Genomic DNA, 23,264 nt, shown 5'->3' with positions numbered 1-23,264 from the left:
AATCACCTGAATAGACCTATAACACAAAATGAAATTGAAGCAGCAATCAAGAGTCTCCCCAAAAAGAAAAGTCCAGGACCTGATGGATTCTCTGCTGAATTCTATCAGACCATTAAAGAAGAACTGATACCAACCCTCTTTAAACTGTTCCACGAAATAGAAAGGGAAGGAAAACTGCCAAACACATTTTATGAAGCCAGTATTACACTTATTCCAAAACCAGGCAAAGACACTTCCAAAAAAGGAGAACTATAGGCCAATCTCGTTAATGAACATTGACGCAAAAATCCTCAACAAAATAATGGCAAACTGAATTCAACAACACATCAAAAAGATTATTCACCATGACCAAGTAGGCTTCATCCCAGGGATGCAGGGGTGGTTCAACATACAAAAATCAATAAATGTAATAAACCACATTAACAGAAGCAAAGACAAAAACCACTTGATCATCTCAATAGATGCAGAAAAAGCCTTTGATAAGATCCAACATCATTTCATGATAAAAGCTCTAAGAAAACTAGGAATAGAAGGAAAGTTCCTCAACATTATAAAAGCTATATATGACAAACCTACAGCCAGCGTTATACTTAATGGAGAAAAACTGAAATCATTCCCTCTAAAATCAGGAAGCAGACAAGGATGCCCACTATCCCCACTCCTATTCAACATAGTACTGGAATTCCTAGCCAGAGCAATTAGGCAACAAGAAGGAATAAAAGGAATACAAATAGGTAAAGACCTGTCAAAATATCCCTATTTGCAGACGACATGATCCTATACCTGAAAGACCTGAAAAACTCCACTCAGAAGCTTCTAGACATCATCAATAGCTATAGCAAGGTAGCAGGATATAAAATCAACATAGAAAAATCATTAGCATTTCTGTACACTAACAATGAGCAAACTGAAAAAGAATTAATGAAAACAATTCCATTTACAATAGCCTCAAAAAAAATCAAATACCTAGGTGTAAACCTAACAAAAGATGTGAAAGACCTCTACAAGGAAAACTACACACTTCTGAAGAAAGAGATTGAGGAAGACTATAGAAAGTGGAGAGATCTCCCATGCTCATGGATTGGTAGAATCAACATAGTAAAAATGTCGATACTCCCTAAAGTAATCTACATGTTTAATGCAATTCCCATCAAAATTCCAATGACATTCATTAAAGAGATTGATAAATCTACTGTTAAATTTATATGGAAACACAAGAAACCACAAATAGCCAAGTCAATACTCAGTCAAAAGAACAATGCAGGAGGTATCACAATACCTGACTTCAAACTATATTACAAAGCAACAACAATAAAAACAGCATGGTACCGGCACAAAAACAGACATGAAGACCAGTGGAACAGAATAGAGGACCCAGATAGGAAGCCACACAACTATATCCAACTTTTCTTTGACAAAGGAGCTAAAAATATACAATGGAGAAAAGACAGCCTCTTCAACAAAAACTGCTGGGAAAACTGGTTAGCAGTCTGCAAAACACTGAAACTAGATCCATGTATATCACCCTATACAAAGATTAACTCAAAATGGATCAAGGATCTTAATATCAGACCACAAACTCTAAAGTTGATACAGGAAAGAGTAGTAAATGCTCTGGAGTTAGTAGGTATAGGTAAGAACTTTCTCAACGAAATCCCAGCAGGACAGCAACTAAGAGATAGCATAGATAAATGGGACCTTATAAAGCTAAAAAGCTTCTGTTCATCAAAAGAAATGGTCTCTAAACTGAAGAGAACACTCACAGAGTGGGAGAAAATATTTGACAGCTACACATCAGACAAAGGACTGATAACCAGAATATATAGGGAACTTAAAACACTAAATTCTCCCAAAACTAATGAACTAATAAAGAAATGGGCAAGTGAACTAAACAGAACTTTCTCAAAAGAAGAAATTCAAATGGCCAAAAAACACATGAAAAAGTGCTCACCATCTCTAGCAATAAAGGAAATGCAAATTAAAACCACACTAAGATTCCTCCTCACCCCCGTTAGAATAGCCATCATCAGCAACACCACCAACAACAGGTGTTGTCGAGGATTCGGGGAAAAAGGAACCCTCTTACACTGTTGGTGGGAATGTAAACTAGTACAACCACTCTGGAAAAAAATTTGGAGGCTACTTAAAAAGCTAGACATTGATCTACCATTTGATCCAGCAATACCACTCTTGGGGATATACCCAAAAGACTGTGACACAGGTTACTCCAGAGGCACCTGCACACCCATGTGTATTGTGGCACTATTCACAATAGCCAAGTTATGGAAACAGCCAAGATGCCCCACCACCGACGAATGGATTAAGAAAATGTGGTATCTATACACAATGGAATTTTATGCAGCCATGAAGAAGAACGAAATGTTATCATTCGCTGGTAAATGGATGGAATTGGAGAACATCATTCTGAGTGAGGTTAGCCTGGCCCAAAAGACCAAAAATCGTATGTTCTCCCTCATATGTGGACATTAGATGAAGGGTAAACACAACAATGGGATTGAACTTTTAGCACATGATAAAAGCGAGAGCACACAAGGGAGGGGTGAGGATAGGTAAGACACCTAAAAAATTGGCTAGCATTTGTTGCACTTAACGCAGAGAAATTAAAGCAGGTATCTTAAAAGCAACTGGGGCCAATAGGAAAAGGGGACCAGGAACTAGAGAAAAGGTGAGATCGGAAAGAATTATCCTAGAAGGTAATACACATGCACAGGAAATTAATGTGAGTCAACTCCCTGTATAGCTATCCTTATCTCAACCAATAAAAACCCTTGTTCCTTCCTATTATGGCTTATACTCTCTCTACAACAAAATTAGAAATAAGGGCAAAATAGTTTCTGCTGGGTATTGAGGGGGTGGAAGGCAGAGGGAGGGGGCGGAGTGGGTGGTAAGGGAGGGGGTGGGGGCAGGGGGGAGAAATGATCCAAGCCTTGTATGCACATATGAATAATAAAATTTTAAAAAATAAACACAATCCAGATGGATTGTTCAGATTTGTTCATGGAGGGAAAGCTGGAAGGTACCACTGATGTGCTGCTTTTGAGAGAATGAGCACCCCCTGTGGAGACGCAGAGATTGCCTTACAGTAAAATCCAATCTGATGGATAACCGTTCAGGCGGGTTGCTGACACAGATGAGAATCAGGGAACTTTGACATTTGAAGAATCCTGTGTGTTTTACAAAATGATGTCATTGAGACGAGACCTATATTTGTTGCTCTTGAGCTATAGTGACAAGAAAGATCATCTAACAGTGGAAGAACTGGCTCAGTTTTTGAAGGTGGAGCAAAAGGGCCTGTAAAGAACAGAAAATTTGTGTGCCTTCTGCCTGTTTTTCTGTTTGCTTATGCTGTGTTCCTGTGTGAGAGAAGAGACAGAAACAAAGCACAGCAGACACAGACTGGTATTCCTTGACCCATCTCATGTAGAGACTGACTCTTTTAAAAATGCTGTTAAAGAACCCACCACTGCCACAGACCATTATCTCTTTCTTAAGCTTGGCAATTCCCAAGAAGAAACTATTTTTAACACTTTTCTTGATGTTTCTTTCAAGTTACATACATTTAACACATTTTCTGATTAAAAAAAAAAAGGAAATCCTGTCATTGGTGATAACCTGAATGAACCTAGAAGATATTATATTAAGGGAAATAAGATAAGCCAGGTATTAAATAGCAAATACCATGTGACTCCACTTCAATGTGGAATCCAAAAGAGGTCAAATAGAAGCAATGAGTAAAATGGTGATAAGGGCTGAACTGTGTTAGAGGGACAAGAAAGATGTTAATCAAAGGTTACAAATTTTCAGATAAGACTCCAACCAGAACCTCCCATGTAGAGTCTAAACAAGTTGATGTCATAGGAGAGATTCTATAGTAGGTGATAGGGAGGGATAACTATGGGTACATAGTTATGGTTAGAGAGAAAGAATAAGTTTTTGTGTTCAATTAACAGTAGGGTGATTACACCTACAATATTGTGTTTATAGCTAGTGTGCTAGCTGGGTTCTGGTGGCTCACACCTGTAATCCTCACTACTCAGGAAACAGAGATCAGGAGGATCAAGGTTCAAAGCCAGCCCAGGCAAATAGTTCACAAGACCCTATCTTGAAAAATACACATCACAAAAAAGGGCTGGTGGAGTGGCTCAAGGTGTAGGCCCCGAGTTCAAACCCCAATACAACAACAACAAAAATACTGTGTTATACATTCCAAAATAGCTAAAGGAGTGGAATTTTGAATGTTCTCACCACAAAGAAATGGTAAACAAGACCTTGTATTTTTAAAAAAATGATATATTTTGGAGATTATTTTATTTCAAAACATTTTATTTATCATATGTCAAAGTATTTACCATATTTCATTGAAATTAGAGCATACTCTTTTCTCAGTCCTAAGAAGCACAAAATATTTTTTTGAAAAATGGAAAAACTACATTTCATTTTATTTCCATTTATCATTTTCCCTGACTGAATTCTGACTACAGATCAATTTCATTAAGATTTATTCAGTTCAGAAATGCATTGAGCCCCTTTACATGTTATAATGTTAACTATTCATAGTACAAAAGCTAATCTTAATGTAAAATACAATAATTTAGTGTACCTGTATCTATATAGCAAAAATCTGCAGGGAAGTTATTTACAAAATTACTCCACAGATTAATTCATCATGGGACATCAGCATCCATTCCAAAGATGTGCACACAAGATGACCGTCTTCTTCTTCTTTACCATTCTCACCTGTCGGGAAGCCCAGCTCTTTGGTCCCCAGTAAGCCCAGCACAAGTAGTGTCCCCTTCATAGTGTAGATTGCTGGAATGCTCTTCTCGGAGTGGGCTTTCTGCTGCTTTAGAAACTTCTGGGTCTCCCAGCCCAGCCCTCCCATAAATTTGAATGCCTATGGGAAGGACCTACTTAGTAGCTGTTGCTCTCCCAGACCCATGGCAGATGAAATTACCAGAAGCTTCTCCCACTCTGCAGAGCAAATTGCAGAGATGCTAACCCTGATACCATCAGCTTTTGCCAAAAGAGCAATTGGAACTGGCCTTGAAGTGGCTACATTGAGAAAAATGCTCTGATGGCCCATCCCCAAAGGTCACCTGTGGTTCCTGGCCACAGATGTCCACACCTCCCCTGACTCCAAATGCAGTACTCTTCTAATAGGTGGAGATGGAAACCATCAGAGGCAAGCAGAGGTCTCTGTCACTGTATTTGGCCAAAAGATCATCCAGAAAACTTGTGTTTGCCTGGGTTCAGATCTGGGGTAAAGTGTGTGAGCCTGGGCTTCACTTCTCTTGAGCTCCTTAGTGCTGCAATCTCTGGATTGGGCCCTCAGGGACAGGTGGGCACCAGTTTAGGGCTGTGAGTCACTCTCTGCTAGGGAAGTCCAAGGACCTGGACCCATATGGTTGTCCTCAGGGGCTGACAATGCTTGTATTTGCCCACCAACTACAATATGTCTCAGGGTTCTTCCTCACCCCAAGGGAACTAATTCCTGGGTACCTTCTTTGATTTCATGTGGCTCTAGCCTTGTTCCTTTTCCTGGCTATTTCTCCATCATCAGACATGGCCTCAAGGCAGGTTTAAAGTGCACAGTCCACACAGTAATACCAGTGTGTCAGAGACCCTAAGTTGTCCACACATTTATAAGCCACTGTGGGCTGGAATTCCACAGATCATCGTGCTAGGTGGATCAGAGGTATTACTCTGTTTCTAAAATTCAATTAAACCTCCTACCTGGGAAAGGAGTTTTTAGCACAAATAAGTTGAGATTGTCAGCTGGGCATGGTGGTGCATACCTATTATCGCGGGACTGAAGTGGCAGAGGCAGGAATAACACAAGTTCAAGACCAACCTAAAACACATAGTGAGCCCCTCTCTCAAAGAAACCAAGGGCTGGGGTTGTAGCTCAGTGGTATAGCACTTGCCTAGCATGTATGAGGCCCTGGGTTCAATTCAAAAAAGAAAAATATGAGATTGTGAAAACCATAGCAGAAGGAAGACTGAAAAAGCTCCCAAGTGGTCAAATCTGGAACAATGTGAGCAAAAAAGTAAATAATATAACATTAGATTATGATTCAAGCATAAAATAATATGTGCACCCATATTGGTATAAATGATTAATAAATAATTCAGTGGGGAATAAAAGAGAAATATTCTTTACAGAAGAATCCCAAAGAGAAATGTAAATACTGCTCCCACCAGAAGGTGAAAATTGCTTCTCCTCCCACCATAATGGTGGGGTAGAAATTTCCAAAGAGGAATAGGGAAAGGGGTAAGCAGTAGAAAATCTGGCAAACAGAACATTAATCAACAAATTAATGATCAAACTTCTGGACATCATGTGTGCCCTCATATGATTTGATGAGTCACTTGATCTCTGTAGGGTCTTAATAAAAACCCTAACTCCAGTATAAAGGATGAGAAAAACACCAAACAAACTCAGCTTGGAGCTGGGTGTGGCTCAGTGGTGCAGTGCTTCCCTAACAAGTACGCTCAGCACAGTAAAAAAAAAGATGTAAAAGGGCTGGGCATGTGGATCCCACAGACATGGTGGAAGGGGATTAGCTCTTACTCAGATTACAGCTATGGAGAGACGGTGCTATTGAGAGTGTAGAGAAACTGAGGAGAGGGAGGTGGGGAAAATAATAAATTTCATTTAAGCGTGAGGTTTGCTCAAAGTAATCAGTTTGTAATCAGGGACAACGAAGGGTTTACAAGGCAACTAGTCTAGTTAAAAGACAGTCAATGTGTATAGGAGAGAACTCAGGACTCAGGAGACTGGCTCAGGGAGGCCTCCGGGCAGGTGGAGGACCTGGCTAGGATGAAAGCCAGGCAGGGCAGGAGCTGCTGCGTAGCCATAGGCCTGTGCTCTAGTCTGCCCTGGACACTTACTACTTGTGAGCCTTTTAACAGAAGTGAGGAGAAATCTTAACGTTTTAATTTGCATTTCTTTTATGGCCAGGAATGTTGATCATTTCTTCATGTGTTTTTTGCCATTAGGACTTCTTCCTTTTAAAAATCTCTATTCAGTTGTTTTCCCCATTTCTTCATTGGGTCATTGAATTTTTGTGAGGTTAGTTTTTTGAGCTCCCAGTATATTCTGGTTATTAATCCCTTGTCAGATGTATAACTGGCAAAGATTTTCTTCCATTCTGTGGGCAGCCTCTTCAATTTAGAGACCTTTTTTTTTTTTTTTGCTGTGCAGAAGCTTTTTAAATTTCAGGTAGTCTCTTCTGTTGGTCCTTTCTCTTAGTTCTTGAACCTTTAGTTCTATTTAGGAAGTAATTTTCTATGCCTATTAGTTTCATTGTATTCCCTGCTCTTTCCTGCACTAGCTTCAATATATCATGTCTTATATTAAGGTCCTTAATCTACTTTTGAGTTGATATTTGTACAGGGTAAAGACATGGATCTAGTTTCAATTTTCTGCATGAAGATACAGTTTTCCTAGCAACATTTGTTGAAGAGGCTGTCTTTCTCCAATGCATGTTTTTGGTGCTTTTGTAAAAATCAGGTGGGCATAGCTGTGTGAACTCATATTTGGGTTTTCTATTCTTTTCCACCGGTCTTCATGTCTGTTTTAGTTCAGCCCTCCATTTTAACTTTCTGGCCCTTTATTTAGTTTTCTTTCTTTTATTTTTTGTATACTGAGGGACTGCACTCAATGCTTTGTGTTTACTAGGCAAGCACCAGCCCATTTGAGCCACACCCACAGTCCTTTCTGCACATGTTTTAAAAATGAATTGATTGTGGTCTTTTCATACATGCATACTATGTACTTTGATTTTTTTCTCCCCCTACTTTTCTTTCTCCCCCCCTCCACTTTCCAATGTTCCACCTGTCAGATAGTCCTCCTTTCTTGTTCATATACTTATTTATAAGGTCTAGATTCCATGTTTGAGAAAATACATGGTCTTTTGTATTCTAAGTCTGACTCATTTTGCTTAACATTAATATCTCTGGTTCCATCCATTTTCCTGCAAATGACATAATTTCATTATTCTTTATGGCTGGATAATAGTCTGTTATGTTTATATGCCACATTTATCAATGAATGCATCAATGGGCCTTTTGGATGATTCCATACTTAGTTATTTTGAATAGTACTGCAATAACAAAATGTGCAGGTATCTCAATTGTATGGTGACAAATTATATTCCTTCAGGTATATGTCTAAGAGTGGTATATCAGGATCAAATGGTAGCTCTATTTTTAGCTTTTTGAGGAATCTTCATCCTGATTTCCACAGTGGCAACACTAACTTACATTCCCACCAACAGTGTGTGAAGGTTCCTTCCCCGCCCCGAGCATGTTCACCTTCATTTTTTGTAGGTTTTCTTTTTCTAATCCCATTTTAATTTACATATGTGGTGCTGGAGTTTGAACCTGGGGTTTCAGGCTTGCTAAGTAGACACTCTACCACTCGAGCCTTGCTTTGAGCCCTTGTTGTTTTCTTGATGGTAGTCATCTTAGTGGAGTGATAGTTTTTTTAAACTAACATTTCCAACTTTCCTTTTTTTACTGGCATATGTAAAATGTACAAAAGGGCTTTCGCTGTGATATGTCCATACATGCAAATAATGTATTTTGATAAAATTCATCTATTTCTCTTTCTTATTCTTCTTCCCTCTTGTATCAATTTTAATGGGTTTCATTATTCTATTTTATACATGCCTATCATCGGTGTAGTTTTGATTTGCATTTCCTTTATAACTTAGGATGTTGAACACTTCTTAATGCATTTATTGGCCATTTGTACTTCTTTTGATAATCATTTAATTAATTTGCCCATTTATTAATTGGATTTTTTTTTAGCTCTCTATATATGCTGCATATTAATCCCTTGTGTGATAGCAAAGATTTTCTCCCATTCTGAAGGCTGCATCTTCACATCATCACTGTTTACACCACAAAGTCAGCTCTGACCAAACACACAAGGCTGACGCAGCCGGAGATATTTAGGCCTACATAATTAGGCCAGGAAGGGTTATGCTATACTAAGTCTTTCAAGAGAGGTGTGTGACAATTCTCTAAACAAAATCAGAGAGTTATCAAAACCATTTTGTTCTAGTTACACTGGAAAAAGTAGAGCAAGACCCCAATTACTAGGGAATCTCCATACTAAGAGAGGCCCAGCAGAGCTGTAACAAGTGCTTAAGGGCTGCTTTTGCTGAAGAGTACTGCCTTACTTGGGCCCACTGATTTACTAAAAGCAGGATAAAACCTAGGCATCATTGCCTTCAGTTTGTATTTGTCTTCGTCTGAATCCTTCAACTTACAGTCACCTTTGAATCCAGAAAGGACAGGACTTACCAATAACGATTTTACAAAGAGGGATGGAGGAAAGTGCCCCAAAGGAAGGGAACATCAGAGCCTCCCCAGGACAAGTGATAACAACTTCTCAGGGAACCCTTCACAAAACAAGAACTAAGATAATGGTCAACAGGCCACAGCTACCTATAACTGGGCCTGTTAAACTGTGCATACCTTTCACCCACTTCCCTAATTCTTTGCTATTTAAATCTATAGTTCATGTCTGTACTCCCAAGATGGCTGAACTGAAGTGCTGTCTTTCTATGGCATGTCTATGCCACATAATCAATCTCCTTTTTCTGCTCTTCACTATGCCTTTTTATTTAGTGTATAGGGAAGCATGGCTAGATCTATTAGGTGGAATCCAAGGAATTTTGGTTCTGGGGTTTAAAACTCTAGTTTCAGGGCCAGAAGGAATAAGACAGTCCGGTTATCAATGTCAGGGAAACTGCACAATGGTGACAGCATGGTCAAGGTTTATAAACTTAAAATATTTCACCTCTAACCTGAGAGGATGGTCTGAAGTGGAAAAAATGCCCTCCCAAAAACGTATGTTTCCCCTTTGCTTCCCAAGATACCACTGAAAAGACAACAGTGGAAGAAAAACACATAACTCCATATGGACAAAGGGAATGCGATGATTGAATACAACACATTTGTGGAGAGTGCAAAGTAGAGAAGGTTGTGATGACTCTGGGTAGAGAAAACTACACGTAAGAGGAGAGAATGGGTTTTCTCCATATCACCCCAGAAGGCCTGAGCTTCAGAGGCCATGGGCAGTGGAAAGGCCTGAGTAAAGCTCCTGAGTTAAACAGAGGCTGCTGGTGGGAAATTTCTATGTGGAACCGTCAAAATCACTCACCTGCCTTCTCTGCTCCTTTCGTGACAGATACCTGCCTGAAGGATCACCCTTCAAAGAGGAAACTATGGAGGGCATCATGGCATAACTTTTAAGACCAGGGACCATGGGTTCAAGCATTTTCACTCAAAAGATCAAGCAAGTAGAATGGCACGAGTATACAGAACATAACAGAAACATGCCTTCACATTTTTTGAAGAAAAACTACTTTCAACCTAGAAAACTATCAAATATGTGATATTCACCAGCATTCAACTTTCTGCACCTTTTACTCAAGAATGTGCTTCAACCAAAATGATAGACCAAGAGAGGGACAACTGAATTCTCAAAATGATGAAGGGAAATTCCAGGAAAACCAATGCATGGAATTTATGCAGCCATTAGTTCAAACTGGATCACAGGGATAAGAAATGCTAGGAGATACTGATAAGGAAACCTGGAGAAAGATCAAAGCTGGGAAAAGAATCAAAGATAAGTAAAGCCCTTCCCCTTGGCTGGGGCCCCTGCACCCAGCTATTTTGTTAGAAGCTGCAGATGGCCTTTGTCCACAGCTGTGCTGACATTATATATTGTAACCTTGAGCAGCTAACTGCCATTCTGCTTGCTTGCTGCTTTTCTCAGTATAAAAACCTCAGCCACCCGGAGCTCGGGGACTGTGCCATTTTGGAGATATCCAGGTGCTGGTCTGCTAGTGTAATAAACCTTCCTTTCCTCCAACCACCTGGGTTTGAGTCTTATTCTTGCTGGTCAGTCATACTTTCTGTACTGTTCCTGCAACATTTTGGAGGCCCCAGTGAAATCAGACTGCCGAGCCCTGTTGGGCAGCCAAGGGCTGGGCCCTCAAACTGGTGGAGTGAAACGGAGACCTGCACCAGATGTCTGGACCAGGTAAGAGCCCTGGGGTAGTCAGTATAGGAGCCGGTGCGGACTGATCCCCACAGGGGACCAGTTGAGCCCTGATGTGATTCCAGGGTGAGGTGTCCCCTTCCTCTGGAACCGATGTGATTCCAGTCATCTGGGGCCAATGTGATTCTGGCCTGTTGATTTAGGGGTCCTTGTGATTCTGGCTTCCAGCCAACTGGGTTTAAGGCTAGCCAGGATTTTAGGGGAAATAAATAGGGACTGTTTTTAAATCTGAGTGAATGGTGTGTGAGTGAGTGGCTTGACTCGCTGGTGTTTCAAGCTCAAATTTGTGGCTCCACAGCTGGGCACTTGTAGGTGCCCTGAAGGCTACAAGAGTCCAAGTGGGCTCAATCTGAGTCACAGTGATTGACATATGGTCTATGGTGGGATTGGACTAGCATCCAGTCGTAAGTCACCCTGTTGGGCTGATGCCACTCTGGCTAAGTCACACTCAACCTCATTGTCTGGGGTTGCAACCAGGTGAGCATCTGTGTGGCCTCACTGAGAGGCACCCCCCTCCTTTGTCTGTCTTGCGACATCAGCAATTATCAGGCATATAAAAGATAAACATCCTGAAGGAGGACTGAGGCTCAGCACTAACTGAGATCTTATAAAAATTAACACATTAAAGATGGACTTGCACTGGTACATAAGATCTGGTCTGACTTAAAGAAAAGGAATATTACAGAAGGGTTATGAATATAAAAAAGGGGTTAAAAGAAAAAATAAAACAACTTTGACTGTTGCTGGTAAAAAAAACTGTTCCAAAAGTTTGGTACAGTAGGCTTGGTCTGTTATTGAGACAGTCATGAGATGCTTATGTTTCTCTTGTTAATGGCTGGTCAGATTACATATCCATCTAATGGTGTGCTCACAATGCATGTGTATATGTAAACATCTTCAAAATGGTTCTTAAAATGCTGCTGTAAGGTTAATATGATACTCAAGGTAACAAAAACAGGGTATTTATTTTAAAGATCTCTGTTATAAGCTGCTTGGGCTTTTTACACATGAATATGTGAACATCTTTAGAACAGTTCTTATTATAGAGTCAATGTAAAAATTATTGCTCTGCTCTGCTGCTACTTTTTAAGAAAACAGATTTTCAAGCATATTTCAATCAGGTCTCACTAGGATGTAGACATTCAGGGGTTAACACTCCAGCCCAGACCAGAGGAGAAAAAAAAGGGGGTGTATGTGCACAGCCCGCAACAGGAATGTCAAAATTTGGGTAATTAAAAACAAATGACCTTCGCATGTTTCATTCTGCCATAAATACAGTCTGGAATTAAATTCTCTCTTATAATACTGGGGTCTATTAACAAATGGGCTCCTCTGGGTGAAAGCGCCCAACAGTGCTTCAGACTCTGCTTGCTAACTTTAGGGAAGGCTTTTCTGGTGACTGGGGTTAGAATAAAACCGACCAAGCTTCGGAGATTCTGTGAATTGAAATAGCCTGCTTTTAGGGCAGGATGGCCAGCAGAGGGCACTCTAGACTTGGCTATTATCGCCCGCACCAGGCCACTCCGGCCTACAAAGATCTGAGTCTAACACAGGGGACTTCAATAAAAAGGAGAAAACATCGGGCCTGGACCCCTACCCATGTCATTAAGCAGTTCCCTTATTATATCCCCCCCTTTGCCTCCAACAACCCCAAAGTAAGAGATAAACCATTAAAATGGTCACCAAATTCTGATAGGCTGACAAGTAAAAAGTAGGGGCCCCAACAGCAGCACCATGACCCCTCCATCAGGCTCCAGGGCCACCACTTGAGACTTTCTATGGCAGCCTGTCCACGGCAGTAGCCGAGCTTGGTGCAGGGCCTACCACAGCTGCACAGCCTCATGCTGTGGTACAATGCATTAGAACTGCGTCCTGGAGCACTTAAAACCGGTGGACATCGAAGCCATCCTGCAGCTGAACTTGCTGCCCCTGGGTCAATTCAAGCTTCTGGCGGTGAGTGCCATAAGCCAAGAAAAGGTCAAGGCCACTCTTGTGAACTTTGTTTAGGATGTGGAATGGGGTATGGAGGGTTCTGTGTGAGACGGGAGCACAGGACACACAGGTCCTGAAGCAGCCAAGGAAACTGCTGCTGGATGAAGGGCCCCAGCCAGGCTTCTGGGGACACAAAAAGCCAGACCTAGGGGCCAGACCCAGGGCCGGGAAGGCTGGCATCCCTGGTAAAGCTCCCCGGGTCTGCACAGAGCCAGAGGCCATAGGGTGACCCAAAAATACAGAAAGAGGGGCCATGGAGGGCAGCTTATGATAAGCAACTCTGGGTACTCTTCAGATAATGGCTTGGGTTCATGATAGAGGAGATCCATGCAGAGGACCTGACTGTGGACAAAGACCAGAGGTCTATGTATGCCATGCTCCAGGCTGCCACCAAGGAGCTCATTAAGAAGTGGGCCACCCAGGAGAACCCAGATAAAGGAGACAGTCCCTGAGAGTTCTTGGCCATGGTCACTGTGACAGACAAAGCCAAGAAGGAGGGGCTGGAGAAAGAGCCCCTTAAAATTGACTCCAATGGCCTCAACGCCAAAGAGGACAGGAATGATGACATGACATCACCCATTTGGGCAAAACCACTCTACAAGAACTGTTACAAAAACATCTGGTCTTTCCCCGATTGGCAACTCTAACTCAGTTGGCTGCGCCCAACACAACACAGGACAGGGGCCCAAGCCTCCATTATTTGTCCAGAAAAAGGAGGCTACCCATTCCAACAGCTGGAAATGGACTTCACTGAGATCCAACTAAGCAAAACTTATCAGTACCTTCTGGTGGTGGACAGCACTTTTACAGGCTGGGTGGAAGCCCACCCCACCCCCACGGAAAAGGCTGCAGAGGTATCAAAAACACTAGCCAAGAAAATCATTCCCCGGTTCGGGGTACCTAGCAGCATCGGGTCAGACAGTGGGCCTGCTTTCGTCAGTCAGGTGATCAAAGAGATATCTCATCACCTCCAGAGATTTTAAAATATGAAATCCTAAGACCTTGTCAACCTGCCTGAAACACTCCCTTGCTGCTAGTTCAGAAGCTGGACAGCAATGATTACTACCCAGTGCAGGATCTCTGGGCAGTCAATCAAGTAGCAGTAGCTCTGCACCCTGTGGTTCCTAACACATACACCTTGATGGCCCTAATACCAGCAAAGACAATGTGCTTCTCATGCTTGGACTCAAAAGATGCATTTTTTTTTTTTGCATCCAGTTGACACCTGTGAGCCAACCCATCTTTGCTTTCCAATGAGAGGACCCCAGTCAGGGGGACAACAACAGTTAACCTGAACCTGTCTTCCACAGGGTTTCAAGAACTCCCCAATCATCTTTGAAACTGCTCTGACATCAGATTTACCAGCATACCCAGCAGAAAAAGCTGGCTGCACACTCTTACCCCCTCCTTGCAGCGGCTAACCACCAAGACTGTCTTAAAGGGACAGAGCTCCCACTCTCTCTTATAAAAAGCTGGATACAAGGTATCTCAAAAAAGGCTCAGATCTGTCAAAACCTCCCAAGGCCAGCACACACACACACACACACAACCAAGCTGTCTGTTAAATCCCGACTCCAACTTCAAGAAGACAAATCCATGAGTTCTTGAAAATGACTGGGTTCTGCCAAATTTGGATACCTAACTTCTCACTGCTTGCAAAGCTTTTATATAAAGCCACAAAGTGTGTGTGTGTGGGATAAAACGGAGCCCCAATCTAAAAATCTAAACAACAGGCTTTTCATGCCATCAAGGAGATATTAGTTAGCGTCCCTGCTCTGGGACTCTCAGATATAAAAAGCCTCTCTTCCTCTATGTACATGAGAGAAACAACATAACAATTGGAGTCCTGACCCAATTCCTAGGCTCATGACATCGGCCAATGGCTTATCTCTCCAAACAGTTGGATTCAACGGCAAAGGGATGGCCTCTCTGCTTGTGAGCTCTCACAGCCACAGCCTTCCTCATATCAGAGACAAAAAGTTAACACTGGGGGAGAAAATAACTGTTAGGGTCCCACATTCTGTAATGATTCTAATAAAATACAAGGGATGGTATTGGCTGACAAATGTCAGGATAGTCAGATACCAAAATATGCTCTGTAAAAATCCACAAGTAAAGCTAAAAGTTGTCTAGGCTTTAAACCCAGCAATCCTCCTCCTGTCGGCTGCAGGGCCTCCAGACCATGAGTGTGTTAAGGTGATTAATAACTTAAGTTGCCCTGATCTTGGTAACCAGGTGCCTCACCAGCCTAGCCAACAATATTTGTAAACAAAGTAACACATGTGCCAAAAATAACCCCAAACAGGGACTCCTCTTCAAACCAGGACTCCAGCATCCACTCAAACTGACCCTGAGGAGGGGACCTTCAGCCTTGCCCTAGTCACAAACTGGAAGCTGACTACTCTACACATGGCAGAAGCTTGAGGAGTCCAACTGGACAGACAGTTAATGGACTGGTGTTTCTCATGGACAATGTTCTATGGTGATGTTTAAATTCTGTCATCCCTTGCCTATCTCTCTTTTGGTATTATGACCTTGTTTTGGTCAGTAACATTAACAGTAACTGTCCCAGCAGGACAGAGCATAAATCAAGACGCTCTTTCTGGCAATCTTTCTCTCCTACTAACAGGATGTGATATTGTTTTTGGTTGTTTCTATTCTGAGTTCCCTTTTCAAATGGTAATGCCTCATGCCAACTTTCCCAAAGTAACCTGGGTGATACATATTTGCCAGAAGAGGAGGGAAAACTCCAGTCCTTTGAGGGGATTCTAGACAAAGTCTTTTACAGGATAAAACTGGGCCCCATGGGTAACCCCCCTGGCAGGCCCATTCACTGTGTTACTCTTACTACTGCTCCTAGGGCCTCCTATGATAAACCTCTTGGACAGGTCCCCAACTGGATGGACGCTGTTAAATTATAGTTAGTGAGACAGTACCAAGGATTGCCTCTAGATGACATTCCAGAAACAGTCATAAGGGATTATGATGGATAAGAGGAGGGAATGATAAGGAAACCCAGAGAGAGATCAAAGCCAGGGAAAAGGATCAAAGACAAGTAAAGCCCTTCCCCTTAGCCAGGGCCCCTGCATCCATCTATCTCATTAGAAACTATGGATGGCCTTCATCCACAGCTGTGCTGACATGATATACTATAGCCTTGAACAGCTAACCGCCAAGTCTGCTTCTGCTCTCCCCACTTGCTTGCTTGCTGCTTTTCTCAGTATAAAAACCTCAGCCACCCGGAGCTCGGGGGCCTGTGCCATTTTGGAGATATCCAAGTGCTGGTCCGCTAGCGTAATAAACCTTCCTTTCCTCCAACCACCTGGGTCTGAGTCTTATTCTTGCAGGTCAGTCATACTTTCTGTACCATTTCTGCAACAATATGACTGGGAAGAAAAAATTAATTAACAGATTGCTCCGTGTGCTTTACGGTCCGAAAAACAGGATGTGGAGGAAAAACTTCTATACACGGTTACTAGGAACATAAATCAGCCCAGCCACTTTGGAAAACAGTACGGAAGTTCCTCAACAAAGTAAAAATAGTAACAAAATAGGGCGGATAGCCCATTCCTGAACATATATCCAAGGGAAATGAAGACAGCATACAGAAGAGATAAATGCCCATGTCAGTGTACTGCAGCCCACTCGCCAGGCGCCCGGCAGACCACTGGCCTCTGCCTCTCTGGGGCCGTTTAGAGGGAGTTTTGCTTGGGCGCACTCCAAGGGCTTGAGAAAACTACATTACCATAGGCCTCTGCGCTGAGCGTCGGCGCGCTGGACCAATGAGATCCAGAGAGTGCGCCTCGGGAGGCGGGACTTCCGGAGTTCTCCTCGCAGCCCTCTCGATGAAGCCTCGGATGATTTGCCGGATGAGATCGTGAGCTCTAGGTTTCGCTGCGGCAGGTAAGGCGAGAAGAAAGGCACAAGGAGACGGTCTCAACCACAGAGGCGGTTGTGTGCCTCCGCGCGGGGACTAACTGAAGTGGGGCTCCGCGTGGGCGTCCTCCTGCTGTGGCTGCGCCCCGCCTCAGCTCTTAGAGGTGGTGGCCGCGCAGACTCAGCTTAGGCCTCGGTCCCCAGGCAGTCACCTGTCCCGACCCGCACCTCCCAGCCCGAAGCCCCGGGTGCGGACGCCTGCCCGGGTCGTTTCAGCCCGACACCCTGTTTCAGCACCGTGGAGCGTTGCTAAGTGACGCGTGGCTTCTGACTCCCATTGTGACGCGGGCCGGGGAGCGTTTCTTCCAGGGGACCGACGCGTGCCCGGGCTTCGGGTGCGGCTGGGGAGCCCTGGGCATCCTGTGAGCCGATGAGATGAGCCTCGTGTGTGCCGGCAGCCGCCTGAGCCGCTGGGCTGCGATTTTGAGGGATTTTAAAGGGGCTTTCGCCAAGGACAAGAAGACTGGGGCCTGGGGTGGGGGGTCGGTCAGGGTTGATGAGACCTGGAGACCTTGGGGATGTGACTGCAAGACAACAGGACACTTACTGCTGTAGGGAGAGTGGGAAAAGAGGCAGAAATACCAGTCTATTTTTCAGGATAGAAAAGTATCCAGTAGCTTGCATAGGTTCCCCATGTCACTTTTTACTTAAGAATTTATGAAGCATATCTCATATTTGTTGTTAACAGGTAAACATTCCTGTAAAAGTGTACGAATAGGCAATTAAGCGTTGCAATGTATGAATTTAACAAGTTATGCAAACGCTAAATATCACAATCACTGCTAAGCTAAAAGTCATGAATATTACAACTTTGTAAGTACCTACAATGTAAGTATGCATGTAAGATTTTAAAAATTATTACATCACGTGCACTGACAATATTAACAGAAGTCTTGACATATACTAATACATTGATAGTAATGGCAGCACCATTGAGGATGTTCTCATTCTCATTTCCATGTCACTGATGAGGACACTGGAACATGAGGAGGTTGCAAACCAAGTTCCCACAGCCAGCAAGAGGGAGCACTAATAACTGAAACCCAGAGGTTATTGATCTGGAGGTCACCTTGTTCCAGGACAGTGATGGGGTCACATGATCTCCTGCATCCACACCATGGACGTCCTCCATTCACATTTTTACTCTTTCCACAGGTTTCCATGGCATCAGAGGCACTTATGAGTCAGACTGAGGTAAGTAGAGGGTGTCTCAGGCCTTCAATCTAATATATATATATATATACATATATGCACATATAATATATATATATACACACACATCCCACTGTGGTGACTGGGATGTGTCCTGGTATTCTATATCTATCACTCTACTGATGTTTGGATCTAGTGCTTATGGGGTTGGTTTGGACATAGGATCCAGAATCCAGACCAGGGGTTGTATGGACACAACTCAGTGTCTGACCACCAATAGCTTGTCCTGTTGAAGGTATTAAGGGACAGGGATCTGCATGTGCAAAAAATTATAGGTGACACTGAGAAGGCAGTCACCTATTACAGCTATCTGAAAAGATGCAGGATTCAGGCCTTGAATGCCAGGCTGAGAGAGTGTGCCTTTATTCTGAGGGCACTGGAAGCCCTAGAAGCTTAGGAATAGAGTGTGGGGTGTGTGTCATCTGAATTAGGTCTTAATGCACCTTTGGCTGTAGAGTGGAGAACAGATGAGAGTGAGGGAGAAGGTTCTAAAAGAGTCTCCGTGATGCCTGGTCCACAGTTGTGGCTGAATCAGGATGGTGGCTTTGGATGTGGGAGAAAAGTATGGCTTTTGAATTTATTCTTACAGTAGGTCCAATTAGACATTTTGATTTGCGGTTGAGAGAGAAGGATGGGAGTCTGGGATAACTATTTAGACATTTTGATTTGCGGTTGAGAGAGAAGGATGGGAGTCTGGGATAACTATTTAGACATTTTGATTTGCGGTTGAGAGAGAAGGATGGGAGTCTGGGATAACTATTTAGACATTTTGATTTGCGGTTGAGAGAGAAGGATGGGAGTCTGGGATAACTATTTAGACATTTTGATTTGCGGTTGAGAGAGAAGGATGGGAGTCTGGGATAACTATTTAGACATTTTGATTTGCGGTTGAGAGAGAAGGATGGGAGTCTGGGATAACTATTTAGCCTTTGCAGCTGGAGGGAAAGATTGCTATCAAGTGAAATAGAAAGGTCAGTTGCAGAAAAAAACTTCAGAAGGAATGTTTAAGTTTTTGCCATGTTGAGTTTAAGATGTTCCAAAGACATTGAGTGGGTAGATAGATAGACAGGGTCTGAAGTTTGGGAGAGGGATTATGGTTACAGATACATCAGTATGGTGGCTTGTATGTGAACAGGAGTGGAACTAGGAGTTACAGTTAGCAGGGGGACAATTCAGGTCGTGGTGACTGAAAGCAGAATATGGAGCAACAGATGAGGATTGGGTCTATATTCTTTGGGCCCCTGAATATGATTGATTAGTATAAAAAATCAGGTGAGGGAGAGTGGTTGCTGTGGGTATGGAGGTGGGTCTGTCAGGGTACCAAGCCTTTGGAGAGAGAATGGCCATGTGATGGGTGTGGAAGGATAACAATGATGGAAGTGAGATGACAGCAAGGCAGTGAGGCCAGGACCTACCCTTAACTCAGCTCTGGGAAGTCTTCCTAGGCTTTTGTGGTGACCCTTGCTGGAGCCTTGAGAGCTTCATTCAGTTTATTCCTTCCTTCAGGCTGGTGGTTAAGTAGGAGAATCACTAAGCTAGGGGACTGGGGAAGCTGTTCATGAGTGAGTGGGTTTTGATGGATGGAGGATGGCTGAAGTGGGTGAGGGTGCAGCCTGTGATACAAGAGTTAAAGACTTGAGGTGTCTGCCACATCTGGTGGTTCTGGGTGGCTGAGACTGAAGCAAGGATCAGGCAAAATGGAAAGGCTAGTGTCTAGGGCTTCCCCTCTCACTGGGCCATCAGAGGTCCGAGGAACAATGGAATCATGGTTGCAGTTTCATGTACTTTCTGGATGCCAGGTGCAGAGTGAAATGTTGAGAGGTCAGGGAGATGTCTGCAATGTGGGCCAGGAAGTTGGCAGTGGCCATGGAGGTGAGAAATGTGAGGAAGAGATGGTTCACACAGTGATGTGCTCAGGTGAAAGTGTGAACTGATGGTCCCAGGACTTATTCCTGGGAATTTAAGAGAGAAAGCTGAGTCTGTGTTTATGTATAGGGAGGCAGGATTTAGGAGGCATGATCAGAGGACTTAGCTTGCAGGACATGTAGTGGGCCCCTTCATGCCAGGCCCAGAGCTTAGTTGCATGTATCTGCCCACATGCCCTAGTGGGTCTATGTGGCACAGTGATCAATAGAGCCTTGAGAGCGGGGCCAGCTGTGGCACTCAACCTCATATTCCTATGTAATAAGCTGAGGAGGAGGTGTAGCAGAGAATGCATTCATCAGGGTATTTTGAGTAGCGGCTCTCTCTAAGGTAGACCTGCTGCTCAAGGACATGACCTTCCCTGTCCTGGTAGGGCAGTGTAACCATTGAGGATGTGACTGTGGACTTATCCCAGGAGGAGTGGAAGCTTCTTGATGAGACACAGAGACAACTGTACCGCAATGTGATGCTGGAGAACTTTACCCTTGTGGCCTCACTGGGTAAGTCCCTCTGTAGTTCATATATATCCTTGACTGGGCCTTTTCTTTCTCCTTTTCTTTAGGGGGCTTCTCTTTGCTTCCAAAGCCACCTAGGGACACTCTTCCTTAGGTTTTCTTATAGAAGATCTGTGGGTGCCAGGGCTGGGCTGAGTGCTCTCCTATGTTCTTCCCAGGGAGTGCTACTACCTGGGACCTGGAAGTCTTTCAGGAAAGGCTATCAGGGGAGGAATCTTGCAGTGAATGCAGTGGTTCCCACCAAGGGTAGATTCACCCTGACATAGTTACTCTCCAGATTATTGTACTTCTTTGTCTCCAGTTCTGTCCTCTTCCCTCATGTATGTGATGGTACCATGAATCGCAGGGACTAGTATGGCCACTATTTGTAGGGACCAAAGATGTTCCTCTGAGGTCCTTTTTTATTATTAGTTTCCTTTCCTATGGTCCATGGGGAGTGGGATCATCTTGAGTTACTGCTGTCCACTCACTGGACTTGTCTTTCCCTTAGGACTTGTATCTCCCCAGATTCATGTACTTGTCCAGCTGGAGCTGGGGGAAGAGGCCTGGGTGCCTGACAAGGCAGATGTGACACCAGCCAGGGCAAGTATGCCCTGGAAGGGAACTGGCTGTGGTAAGTGAGAAGTGAGGAATAGAGTATAATCCTACTAGGAAACTCTCCAGTATCCATTAATGTTTTCATAGCAAGGACAGTATCCATGACTCATCTCACTCCTTCAGCCCCATCCTTTACATTTTGCCCACTGATCTCTACTTTGCCATCTGGTCTGAGCCAACCACACTTCTCTGACTCTAAGGTCACGCCATCTTCCACACTGAGCTACATGTAATGTGCTGAGATGTGCAATAGCCTAGTCTTGGAACAGTACTTAGTTACAGTTGGATTTACGGGTCTGGGTATACCCTTTTGTTCAGTGCTCACATTAATCAGACAAGGCCTTGTGTAGAAATAGGTCAGAGACGCAGTTGCCCTTCTGTGTTAGATCCCATTGCTATGTCCCACTGTGGAGTGGTCCTCCCCGCTGTGATTTTGGCAGTCTCAGTGTAGCAGACCCTTTGTCACACTCAGTCTAGCCCTGTTATCTTCTCAGCGGTCCCATGTACTAATTCCTGGGTTTGTAATATGCACATTTGTTTTACTCATTGGTTACTGGTAAAAGCTTAGTTATTTGTACTTTAATAGATGAGCATAACATGTAAATTATACACATTTATGGGCTACAATGTGGTCTTGATACATTTAACACAGTGTACTATTTAGGTCAGTGTACACATACGTGCTTATCATGCTTTATTTCATGGCCTGTTTTGAGACAGGGTCTCACTGTGTAGTCCAGAATGGCCTTGAACCTGCTTTATCCTGCGTCACTCAGCCTCCTGTGTGTAACATTACAGAAGTGCCTCACTGTGCTCGGCTTCATTTCTTTCTTTTTTGACTGTACTGGTGTTTACTCAAGGCCTGCATTTGATAGCAGGTGCTCTACCACTTGAGCCATGCCCCCAGCCCTTTTTGCCTTAGTTTTTTTCGAGTAGAGTCTTGTATTTTTGCCTGGGCTAGCCTGGACTGCAGTCCTACTTAAACTTTGAGCATAGCTGGGCGTACAGCCACCTACCCCCAACATCCAACTTTTTTGTTGAGATGGGGGTCTTGTTAACTTTTTTTCCAGGCTGGCCTTGTACCTGCATCCTCCCAATCTATGCCTCCGTTAGCTGGAATTATAGGCATGACCTTCATTTCTTCATGGCTAAAACATTCAAAAACCTTTTTTTTTTTTTTTTTTTTTTTAGTTTTTTGAAGTACTCCCTACTGTGCAATAGCACACCAGAACTTCTTTCTCCTATCTAACTACAACTTACTACCCATTGATCAGTCTTCTTCTATCCTTCTCTGCCCCAAATCTCCTCAGCCTGTGATAACCACCATTCTACTGTCAACTTCTATGACATATTTTTTACCTTTCACCAAAAAAAGAAAAAAAAAAAAAAGGTAATGGGTAATTTTCTTTCTGTGCCTAGCTTTTTCACTTAACATAATGGTCTCCATTTCCACCCATGTTGTTGCATAATGCAGGATTTCATTTGTTTTTACAGCCCAATCATAGTCCATTGAGTATATGTACCACATGTTCTTATCCATACACAGTTTACCAGCATTTAGACGGTTTTATTTCTTGCTATTGTGAATAGCTTTACAGTCAGCATGAGAATATAGATGTCTCTTCAGCATACTGATTTCATTTTCTTTGGATACATACTCAGTAGTGGAACTGCTGGATAATATGATACTTCTATTTATAATTTTTTTTTGTGGTGCTGGAAACTTAACCCACAGCCTCATCTGTGCTAGGCAGTTTTTCTACCACCGACCTATACTCACAGCCCTTATTTTTAATTTTCTGAGGACTGTTGCTCCATAATGGCTATACCAATTTTACGTTCTCACCAACAGTGTTCAAGGGCTCTCTTTTTCTTCACATCTTGGTCTTTTTGATAATAGCCTTTCTTACTGGAGTGGAGTGAATGTGATATCATCTCATTGTGGTTTTGTTTTGCATTTCTCTGATGATTAGGAGTATTGAGTATTTTTT

At 43.1% G+C, this 23,264-nt stretch overlaps 2 protein-coding genes across 14 annotated transcripts in view; both read left to right on the top strand.

Annotated features, from left to right (window-relative positions):
* Znf792 (zinc finger protein 792) overlaps positions 1-23,264 on the top strand; it is a 56,919-nt gene that overhangs the window by 29,525 nt on the left and 4,130 nt on the right. For 6 of the 10 annotated variants that reach the window (XM_074056949.1, XM_074056951.1, XM_074056950.1 and 3 more), the window contains 3 exons: positions 18,182-18,220; positions 20,535-20,661; positions 21,167-21,289. In XM_074056949.1, coding sequence (XP_073913050.1) covers positions 18,188-18,220; positions 20,535-20,661; positions 21,167-21,289 — 283 coding nt within the window. In that variant the 5' untranslated portion in view covers positions 18,182-18,187. The other 4 variants (XM_020154610.2, XM_074056956.1, XM_074056955.1 and 1 more) reach the window with 4 other exon arrangements.
* The window catches only part of LOC109679381 (uncharacterized), a 28,951-nt gene continuing 26,865 nt past the window's right edge, over positions 21,179-23,264 (top strand). For all 4 annotated transcript variants that reach the window (XM_074056940.1, XM_074056939.1, XM_074056938.1 and 1 more), the window contains exon 1: positions 21,179-21,289. The gene's annotated coding sequence lies outside the window, so the exon portion shown is untranslated. The remainder of the gene's footprint in view (positions 21,290-23,264) is intronic.

The sequence above is a fragment of the Castor canadensis genome, chromosome 16, assembly GCF_047511655.1.
Source record: "Castor canadensis chromosome 16, mCasCan1.hap1v2, whole genome shotgun sequence".
Classification (NCBI taxonomy): Eukaryota; Metazoa; Chordata; class Mammalia; order Rodentia; family Castoridae; genus Castor; species Castor canadensis.
The sequence above is the reverse complement of the archived record's forward strand: the minus strand, read 5'-3'. Positions and strand labels throughout refer to the sequence as shown.